An 11,299-nucleotide genomic window follows, 5' to 3' on the forward strand; every position below is an offset into this window, starting at 1 on the left:
ACTGCCATTTACGCCATTTTAAAATGATATCGAAAATATCTTTTTGAACTCGAGGTCCAATCCACATAATGTCGTTAAGGCTTTTATTATTTGTTGTTTTTGCAGACGCATCAAAAACCACTCTTAACTTTGTTGTTAAGCTCTCATCCCTAATTACGGCTTGATGCGGCAAGTAATACTTTCCTTCAGACTTAGATTCGATCATATGACCTAAGTCTATATATTCAGTAATAAAGTTAGAATATTGTTGTTTTAGATTTTCATTTTTGCTTAATTTCTTCTCTAAATTTAAAAATCGTGCCATTGCTTGGTTTTTTGAGTCCCCTAAAACCTTATCGTCTTTAAAGGGCATTGATACTATATATCGACCTGATGAATCATTTTTTGTTGTTTTTATAAAATTTTCTTCGCATATCTGAAATTCTAAATCCTCTTTACTTTCTTCTTCTAATTCCCAAAACCTTTCCAAATCTGTACACTCGATCACAGTTGCCACTATTGTGTTACTGCCTTTTGATTTTGTGCAGCCTGACACTATCCACCCGAACTCAGTATTTTGACCTAGGAGTCCGTCTATTTTCTTAACTCCTCTTTTAAAAATGTGCGCGTTTAGATCTGCACCTATTATTAGGTCTACTCTACTTGGCTTATGAAATTCGGGATCAGCAAGTCGGTATTTGTCCCACTTTGTCGTGTCAATCTTAACCGCTTGTACTGGTAGTGCCTTCATTAATTTTGGAAGAATAATTGGATCTACTTTCAAATTATTTTTATTCTCTTGATTTGTTTTTATTTGCAAGCTAACTTTGTGCCTTGAACTGCATGTTTTTACTGAGGAAACTCCACTAATCTCCGTATAATTTTTAATTTTTGGTAATTGGAGAATTTGTGAAGCTTCCTCTGAAATTATAGTACTTTGAGACCCACTGTCAATCAAAGCCCTTAATTTTTCATAGCCTCCATTTTTTGATTTGACCTCAATTATGGCTGTGGCTAATAATACGTTCTCCGTTGTCCTGCATGTGTTCACTTTTTCTGGAACTTTAACATGAAGCAACGTATGGTGAGGTTTGTTGCAAGTCAAGCAAAGCTGCTCGCTTGTGCATCTCTTAAAACTCTTATGTTTTAAACATTTTGTACAAATTTGATTTTTTCTTGCCCAGTCAGTTCTCTCTGCTGGGTTCATTCTTTTAAATTTGAAGCACTGGACTAAATAATGTCCCGGTAATTTACAACACGCACAATTTTCGCTGTTATTATTCTGCGTTGTATTTACCACTTTCTTTACAGGTTTCTCTCCCTGTGACAATGATGATATGGAATTGAGCCTTTGCTCTAAAAATTCCACCACATCCGAAAGCGCTTGGATTTCTTTTGTCTTTTTGACATGACTTTCATATAAATTTAATGATTCTTTATTAAATTTCCGAAGGATTATGTGGGCGAAAATGGCATCCACCTCTTCGGACAATTGTGCCTTCAATTTCATAATATATATTGACTCATTAATTGAGTCAATGAACTTTTTAATCTGCCTATCCGATTCTAAATTTAAATTGGGCATATCCAAAAGCCTATTCATATGTTCCGAGAATATCTTTCTTTTATTCTCGAAACGCTTGGTTAAAAATTCCCAAGTGGCTTCATAATTTTCGCCCCCGCCTAACAATAAATGAGTGACAACACTCCTGGCTTCACCTTTTAAGGCTGACTTTAAATAATTAAATTTAAGAGATGGACTTAAATCCTCTCTTGAGTGGATTAGCTCTGTGAAAAGTTCGTAAAACAGATCCCACTCTTTGGAATCACCAAAAAATGTGGGAATCTGTATTTTAGGCAGGGTTGGTAATTCCTCTGCCTTCACCACCATCGACACGTCAGCATGTCTATTGACTACGCTGGATCGATTTTTAATGGCCGTTAGTATATTTTGCGTATCAAACTCGATATCTCTTATTATGTCGTCAAACACAGAACTCTCGAAATAGGTATTACCCTGTTCAATTAGGTTCTGTATCTTACTCCATAGAAACTCAATTTTGTTTTTCCTTATCGTAAGGAAATCTGGACTATTGTCTATGAGAGTAGACGTCTCATCTAAGTATGCTTTCAAAATGCCTACCTGACTTCGAAATGTCTGCTCTATCCTGGACGCGTTTGAAGTGCCTGGCAACTCGATCTCTATTTCCATATTTTTGGTCTTTGAAACGTTTGCCGTGGGAATAACCTGTCCCTCTGGCTTATTTGTCTGAGACTCTTTTTCAACCCTTAATTTTATCTGAGCCAACACCATCATAATGATATCATACTGCTTGGTATTAAAATACTCATGATCGACAACGCCGATCTTTAAAAGGGCAGTATGGTTAGTAATAAAGAGTTTTTGAAGCTCTTCTAATCGTCCTACGTCTAGCTCCGTTAGCCCTATTTTTGCCTCTAAACGTCTTATTTCCAAAATAATCCCGGACTGCTTCTTTAGCAAATCTATCGTTTTTTCCGAAATCATTATTATTATTTTCTTAGGGATATATGTATGTAAAAAAAAAAAAAAAATTTATTGTGACTTAGCTGCTTCCGTTGCCGTCGCCAGAGTAGTCGTTTTTTGCTGTTGCTGCTAAGGTCGCCGCCGCTTGTCCAGTCGCCGCTCTTCGTTGCAGCGGTATTTTTTGTTGCTGTTGTTGCTGCTGAAGTCGCCGCCGCTTGTCCTGTCGCCGCTCTGTCCTTGCAGTGGTATCTTTAGTTGCTGTTGTTGCTGCTGAAGTCGCCGCTGCTTGTCCTGTTACCGCTCTGTCCCTCTGGTGCAGCTGAAGGTGCTGCGTCGCTGGTTTTTTTTTTTTACTTTTCGTTTAAATGCTTAATTGCATTTATTTCCCGCACAATGTCGCTGATGTTTAAGGGCCTCAAGCACGCCTTACACGACACTGTTAATTTTTTAAGCTACCTTTAGTTTATTTCTACCAGAAGGTGCTTTTTTTTTTTGTTATATGTATCTCTGTTCCTTACCTCGGGTGGGGGGTAACAAGAGATTTTTTTTATTTTCGCTACCTTAAGCTGCGTGTGTCTAGCACTACATACAGACTTTCAGGTGCTGGTTGATCACTCTGAACCTCTTACCACAGGGGGGAAAGTTGCAGAGTTTCGAAGGATCAAAATGATCGGCTCGATTGACCAAAATGAAAGAACGTCCGAATAAATACGTCTTTCTTTGTTGAGTTGATATTTCAAACTGATTTTATTTAAGAATATGTTCTACTTAAATAGCTAACATGAGATTTACAACTATTCTTATCTTTAAGGGCGATAGAGGAGATAGCAATTACTCCGATCGCACTTATCCCTAAACATGTGGTGACCACTCGCAGGGGGTCATTTTACAACCTTTTTATCTCGTTGTTTTAGGTATGCACACATGTGAGACATTTGGTGCGGCTACAATTCCGCTACCTAAATATACATTTGTATATATGCGTGTTCATGTTTGAACAAGAGCATTTGATGATATTGTGGTATGATCGTCCAGATGCTTTTGCCTTTGGTTTTGCGGTCACAATTTAGATAGTGCTTGTGAAATTCATAATTATAAACTAAGGTAGCATAACTTACACCTTATTTTTGATTTACACATTAACACATGGAAGGCATAACGAGGCTTTGAGCAATAAACATAATGCTTCAAGCTCACTCATCTCCACATTTTTTGTGCACAAATCACAAGCAGTAAATGACTCAATTTTTGGGGACTTAGTTTTAATTTTTATATTTAAAAAATATATTTAAATATATTGTAATGTTCTTAGGAATTTTCACACACATGTTAAAAACTTGGAAAGAGCGGATCGAATTTTAAGGCGCGATTACAAGGACCGATGCGGTTCTAATTAGTTATTAGTATACTGTGCTGAGGCATTTGAATAACTGATCCTGAGCAATGTGAGTGGATTCATTTACATAGACTAAAATGTTCACTTAACAGGTTGACATCTACAGGGAGTGCACACAGGCATGTTTAACTCGTAGAACCAATCTCATTGGTTCTCGAATAAAAGGAGCAGCCCAATACTCCAGTCCAAGGGGTATTAGAAGAAGAACGAACACAAGGATTGATAACAAATTACCAGGAGTGAAGGTGGTGTAGGAGAGGTTACGATATAGATAAATATCAAACTTTGGCACAGGTTAGGGGAAGACAGTCTCTGTGTAAGCAATACAACAAAAAATAGCTATTAAAAGCGGTTGAGGAGGTTTTTTTGTAAGAGTTTCTTTTAAGTGAAACCACTAACAGTGTGCTTGGTATCCCAAGGAATCAAATTTAGTATATAATTTGTGGAGTCGGAAGCGTCTCCTTCACTGCGTTGCAAACTTTTGAATGAAATCATTTTACCCTCTTCAAAGGTATAAAAACTCCAAAGATATAATTTTTTCATATTTTCCGGACGTTCGTATGGCAGCTATATGTTATAGTCGTCCGATCTTGTTAAAATTTAATTCAAAATACAAAACTAATTAAAAAAGTGTATTTCCAAGCGTGGAAGGTTATAAGTTAAAAAACACCAAAGATATCATTTTGATATTGTTTTCCCGCCAATTTTACGGTCGTTTATATGGCAGATATGTTTATAGTCGTCCGATTTCGATAAAATTTAATTCGAAATTCAGAACTTATTTAAAAATGTTATTTCCAATCGTAGCAAAATATACGTTAAAAAAACATAAAACAAACATAATTTTTAAAACATTTTTTTTCCGATAGTTCCTATGGGAGCTTTAAGAAATAGTTGTCCGATCCGGCTGGTTCCGACTTATATACCTGCAATAGAAAAAAACCTTTTTGGGAAAGTTTCAGCCCGATAGCTTTAAAATTGAGAGACTAGTTTGCGTGTAAACGGACGGACAAACGGACGGACAGACGCACATGGCCTCTGCAAGGGTATAATAAATAGACATACTGATATGTATTTCTGGTGTTACTCTCAAGTATTACATAGTTTGCATAAATATTTTGATATATTGTCTCATTTACTCCACATGAACTGATAAAAAATGTATAACTTTTGACAACTATTAAAGATAATTTGCTGAATTTGTTAGGACTTAGGGTCTCCTGTTATCTACCCTAACACCAGTTTAGTGGTAAATATCTGAAAAAAATAGTACGAGCGCGGGATTGAGGGCTTTTGCTCTTTGCATTCATTCTCTTCTTAGTGCATTTTTGTGCGGCGAAGGAGAAGTAAAATCCATGCACTTAAATTGGAGGGCTAAGTCTTTACAGCGCTGTAATAATTTCTGTCGTCATTTTAAAGAGATGTATGTGTGTTTACTTATGTTGTTTGTATGTACGAGGTATGTTCAAAAAGTGAGGTGACTTTTCAAATTTCGCGGGCAACATATTTTCGATTATCGATTTTTATGTTTTGTTATGTTGGTACACTTTTCCCTAACATCTGTACCAAGTTTCAATTGAATACCCTTTTTTGTTTAGTTGTGAGAGGCGTAAAGGTAACAAGTTGTTTTGCGTGCTCAGCGATTTTTTGCTAACAAAAAATATGGATCAAAGGATTTGCATCAAATTTTGTGTAAAAAGTAAAATTAAGTGCTCCGAAACATTTGAAATGTTGACAGTGGCATACAGTAAAACTGTTCTGAGTAAAAAAAATGTTTTTAAGTGGTACAAACTCTTCCAAGATGGCCAGGAAGATGCCAATGACGAGCCTTGCTCTGGACGCCCAAGCACGTCAACAACTGATGAAAACGTTCAAGCAGTGAAGAAAATTGTTTTGGAAAATCGTCGAATCACTATCAGAGAAGTTGCTGAAGATGTCGGTATATCGCTTGGCTCGTGCCATAAAATTTTTTCAAACGTTTTGGGCATGAGTCGTGTGTCAGCGAAGTTTGTTCCAAAATTGCTGAATTTTGACCAAAAGGACCGTCGCATGAGCATCGCTCAAGAGCTTTTGGATGACGTCAACGACGACCCAGATTTACTCGAAAGGGTAATAACTGGTGACGAATCATGGGTATATGGTTATGATATCGAAACCAAAGCCCAATCGTCACAATGGAAGAGCCCAGGTGAGCCAAGACCGAAAAAAGCACGCCAAGTTCGATCAAATGTTAATGTTTTGATCACTGTATTCTTCGATTACCATGGCGTGGCGCATCAGGAGTTCTTACCATATGATCGTACGGTCAATAAACAGTATTATCTGGAAGTTATGCGCCGTTTGCTAGAAGCAATACGAAAGAAACGTCCAGAATTGTGGAAAAACAATTCATGGCCTTTGCTTCACGATAATGACCCTGCTCACTCATCTTTGCTTGTGAGAGATTTTTTGGGCCAAAAACAACACCACAATAATGCCTCAGCCACCATATTCACCGGATTTGGCCTCATGTGACTTTTTCTTGTTCCCAAAATTAAAGAGACCTATGAAAGGACGGAGATTTGCAACGACTGAAGAGATAAACTCTGCATCGCTGGAAGAGCTCAAGGCTATACCGAAAAGTGTTAATGGGAAGTGCTTTGAGGATTGGAAAAACCGTTGGCATAAGTGTATTGTATCTGAGGGGGATTACTTTGAAGGGGACAACATTAATATTGATAAATAAATTAATAGTTTTTCTTGAAAATACAAAGTCACCTTACTTTTTGAACACACCTCGTATGATTAATTTATGCCTTTGACTATCAAGAAAAAAGCCTTTTCGCTCCAATGCCCACATACCGACCAAGGAGTTGAGAAAAGCAACGCCACCAGACGTCAGTCAGACAATGTAGTCAGTCAAACAATGCATACATACATCATTACCCGTTACTCGTAGGGTAAAAGGGTGTACTAGATTCGTCGGAAAGTATGTAACAGATAAAAGGAATCGTTTCCTGTCCCCATAAAGTATATATATTATTGATCAGGATCATTAGCCGAGTCGATCTAGCCATGTCCGCATGTCCGTATGTCTGTCTGTCCGTCTGTCCGTTTGTCTGTCTGTCTGTCCGTACGAACGCTGAGATCTCAGAAACTATAAGAGTTACAAAGGGCTTGGCATGCAGAATTCTGCCCTTCCAGCACAACGCAACTTTTTTCAGTACTGTAACGCCCGAATATGGCCAAAATTCTTAAGCGCATTATCGTACAGTTACAATTTTATTGTGAGAAATGTGGGCACTTAACATGATTTATTGATCTATTTGTAATATTAACCTTATTAACAAGAGTTTATTTATATTAATATTTGTATTTTACGCCTTTTAATTTTAGCCAAGTGTTAAGTACGCTGACCCCCTCTGCACTCTTCTCTTCTCTATAATCGTAATACTGACGACAGTTCAGCTATTTAAAGAGTCTGTGTGCATCCTTGTAAATGCAGTTCCACAAAAGCTTAGTTTGCGTACCCTAAATTCCGAGCTGGCTAATCTCGAGGGTGTCAGGTAATTAATTCCACAATATCTGCCAAATCGACTTCACTTTAAAAGCATCGACTTCACTATGTTGGCAGATCTGTTCATCACCTTAACGTTTGGCAGCAAACGACTCATCTAACTGTAATGATGGTGCATCTCGTCACAGGTAAGTTTCTAAAGTCCATCTATCTTAAGTGGCAAGGTTATGCTTACATATGCGTTGCAGATTCTCGAACAGACGGAACTGCGGTGCTCCAGGCGGCATCAAAGCTCGTATCCAGCGCAAAATACAACATAAATCATGCAACTATTCAAATCGAACATTTAACTGCAGAGCCGTAATTTATGAGCCGTAAATTATATTTCACCGGGATTAGCTAATTGCACTACTTTTGAACTACCAAAATAGTTAAAGTCATCTTGTGTTTTAAGCCACTTTTGAAAGATTATATTTGTTATATTTTCATGATGTTCTCTGAATTAAAAAAAAAAATTATTATTCTAATATTGGTATATGGATGCGCCGAATAAAATATTGAAAGAGACATATAAATAGAATCCAAAAGTACCTGTGCAGAAATTTTATTTTTAGAAATACTATACTCAGAAAAAATCGTATCCCATTTTGTTTTTATCCTAAATGAGCTTCAAGGCAAGTTCAAGGTAGAAGTTAGATTTTGTTCGACCAAAATGAGTCAAATTCTTAATAAAATGTTTTACTGTTAAATTATTATTTTTAACTTGAGGACAATTTCATTAGAGTCCAACAACCAAAAAAAAAATACCAATCCCATAGATCAATAAAAATGGCCCCATTTAATTTAAGGATCTCCTGTTACGGATTACATAGCACTGTTTTCTTATTTTCTACGGCAATAAATGTTAGATTTAAGGAATAATTTTTTGAAGTAAGGCTTAAACAAGTATAAACGCTCTTGAAGCCTCCATTTAAGGAGGTAGTAAATCAGGCAAAAAATTCGCGTTTTACCAATTTACTTCAAGGTTTTTTTTTCGACTAACTTTATGTCTACAAAATTCATAATGCTAAGCTTTGGAATTACAGACTTCGTGCTTACTATAAGAATAAAAAAACTTAGTATAAACATGTTAAACCTATTGAACTTTGATTAGGATTGTGTATTATAGAATAACATAACGGTGTTTACATTAAATTTAGTGCGCGCGTTGAAAGGACGATTTAAATTGAAATATATATTGTAATATTTTTGTAATTGCTTTATTGGACTGTCGGATAAATTATACGAGCTAACTTCCAATGCTGGCGACACAAGTTTTCTTTATGAATTAGCACCAACTGCTCAACTTGCACATATTTTTCCAGCTCAAAGCTGAAGTACATGCAAGTACTCTTGGAAATTGATTCTATGAAACTGTGTTAGCGTAGACATCTTTATTATTGACAAATTTTGATCTGGAAGTGCCTAAGAGATGAACAAATTTAAAAAAGAGCTTGAGTAATGGCTTCACCTTTGGGTCTTTGGGCAATAAGAGGTCTAAACTTTAAAATGCCCTCAGCCATGATGACGACGGTCAGACTCGATTCCGCATCGTTTCTAACAAGCAACATATTCAACGACTTGATTGCGTCAAAAATTGGAACTCGAGGTGGAGTACGGACAAATTCACACCCCATTTCTGGGAAAACACATTCCATTTCCAGTGTTGAGAATTGAATTATCGGTTGAAGCTATTTAGTTGTGACTCGGTGCCAACGAAATTTGTTGCTTATCACAATATATTCGCAGCGGTCTTCCTCGAGGTGCTACAAATCGCTTAAAGCTCAGGCGAATTGTATTCATTGACAGGTCTAATATAAATTCAGCACGGACTGTTTTTGTGGCAAAGCATGTGGATAAATATGTTTTATAAGGTGCCACGAATTCTATAAGTAGTGTAAAACCCATATATTGCGTTCGTTACCTAGGCTTATTTCTGGCGAAATAACAATGCGACATGCATATGCATTCGAAGTAAATGCTCCACAAAAATTTACGTTAATATTAAAGATTTCTTATTAGAAATTTAGGAATAAAGCAGCTTTTAATAAGCGGCATCCAACGCATACTAAGTTAAACGTGCAACTATGCGTTTTTTTTGGAAATGAATGGAATTAGTCTTTGAAGTGTTATGCATTAGTTTTATTACACACATTGTAGCACTTGGCCACAATGTGCATAAATAGATCCAAGACCCAAGCAGTTCAAAAGTGCTGGGTAATATGATCGGTGTTGTATAAACTGTGCTTAATCGACATGCGCAACTATGTCAGCTGAATACCTAAAAACAATCTTCCAAATTTGACCGCGCACACATCCACGTACCCTGCAATCAAAACTGTTCCCAATACATTAAAACAAAAGAGATACAAAAGATAAAGAGGACCTGACCGAATGACTGCGAGGGACCACTTGTCAATCCATGTCACACCGGTGTCCCATCAAAACAATAAATACTTGTGCAGCCAGCACCGGTACCACCCGACGCAACAAGTCAGGTCAAGGAAAAGTGAACCGGGAGCGCTACCAAGAGGGTATATTTTTTATTATCACTATGATTTGGACTGCGTTTTATTTTTTTATAGTTATAAATACCAGTTGTACAATTGACGACATTTAATTTTAACAAAAACTAGGCAGGTAAATATGAGTAGATACACAACGCGGGTTCTGGGACAATTTGCATATTAATGGCCCACGATCATGTTTCGGAATAATGTTTTCTATGACTGCACAGACAAGAAATCAAATGAAACCCAATAAAATAAATCTCATAAGTTAATGATTCTCGGAGGTGGGAAATATTTTGAAACCCATATATTCGTTTCCGCCCCTGAACGTTTTACTGGTAATATGTTAAAAATTCTCTCCTTTCCACAAAAGGGTAATAAATATATCAGCCAGAGCCAGAGACCAGAACATGGGCCCTTGTCTATTACCTGACCGCAATAAAGGGGAAATACGCACAAGGCCGACGCGCACGCTCATTGATAAGATTAATTAATTTAAACTTGAAATAAAAAGTCACAAGTTTATATTGTACCATAATAATACATTTATTCAATTATTTTGGTATTGCGAACATGAAATAAAATTAGATTTTATAGGGTAAACATTCCCAGTAAAAAAAATGTATAAACATTTCTGAATAATACTCAAATGAGCTTAAACTTTTTCGGATATTATGAAGATTCGAATGAAATAATTGGACTACTTTTTCAATCGGAAGTGGAAAATCCTCTTCACATCAATATGTTGTTTTGAGAAGACGGTGGAAATTGACATTATATGTACATTTAGAATATTTCAATTCCTTTATTCATTTTTATCTCTTTTAAACAATTAAAAAATTTATTTATATTTCGTTTCAAACACTAATGACCACACAAAAAGGAAACCAGAATTTTTCTGCAATGTATGTTTAAATTATTCCAGAACTGAGGAAGCTGCATTAAAACAAGACGCTTTGTAGTAGGAAGGTGTCAAAGATGCTGCAACCCCAAAATAATACTCTGGAATTTACACTAGTTTAAAATCAGCTTTAAGTTCTATTCATCGACTACGCGCATTTTGAATGCATTCTGGAATTAAAGAATCTTGAAGTGAGCCCCAAATTATTTAATATTAATGAACATATTTCAATATCATACGCTTAATATAAAGTGTACTTTTGATTCTAGACTAGATAAATTTTCTTTAGAAACAGTAATAAATTCAGGAACTAGTTTTGTAAATTCCTTAAAAGAAAAACTTACAAAATTGAATGTGGAATACTTACATAAAATAGTTCCTATTAGAATGACTTCAGTTGACCAAAAGTTTTGGTTGAAAAAGTTTTGAAATTCGTTTTCTCGATACGTACAGGTGTTTGAATATCCTATCA

The 11,299-nt window shown here is 36.2% G+C and overlaps 1 protein-coding gene across 18 annotated transcripts in view; it reads left to right on the forward strand.

The window, feature by feature from the left end:
- The window catches only part of LOC108021916 (zinc transporter 2), a 183,430-nt gene extending 175,473 nt beyond the window's left edge, over positions 1–7,957 (forward strand). For 16 of the 18 annotated variants that reach the window (XM_050889606.1, XM_050889592.1, XM_050889593.1 and 13 more), the window contains 3 exons: positions 7,257–7,426; positions 7,495–7,565; positions 7,626–7,957. In XM_050889606.1, the coding sequence (XP_050745563.1) occupies positions 7,257–7,426; positions 7,495–7,565; positions 7,626–7,741 (357 nt within the window). In that variant the 3' untranslated portion in view covers positions 7,742–7,957. Of the gene's footprint in view, positions 1–7,256; positions 7,427–7,494; positions 7,566–7,625 lie in introns of those variants that run through there. The other 2 variants (XR_007764844.1, XM_050889608.1) reach the window with 2 other exon arrangements.
- Positions 7,958–11,299: the final 3,342 nt, after the last annotated feature.

This window comes from Drosophila biarmipes, unplaced genomic scaffold (genome assembly GCF_025231255.1).
Source record: "Drosophila biarmipes strain raj3 unplaced genomic scaffold, RU_DBia_V1.1 ptg000004l, whole genome shotgun sequence".
NCBI classification, from domain to species: Eukaryota; Metazoa; Arthropoda; class Insecta; order Diptera; family Drosophilidae; genus Drosophila; species Drosophila biarmipes.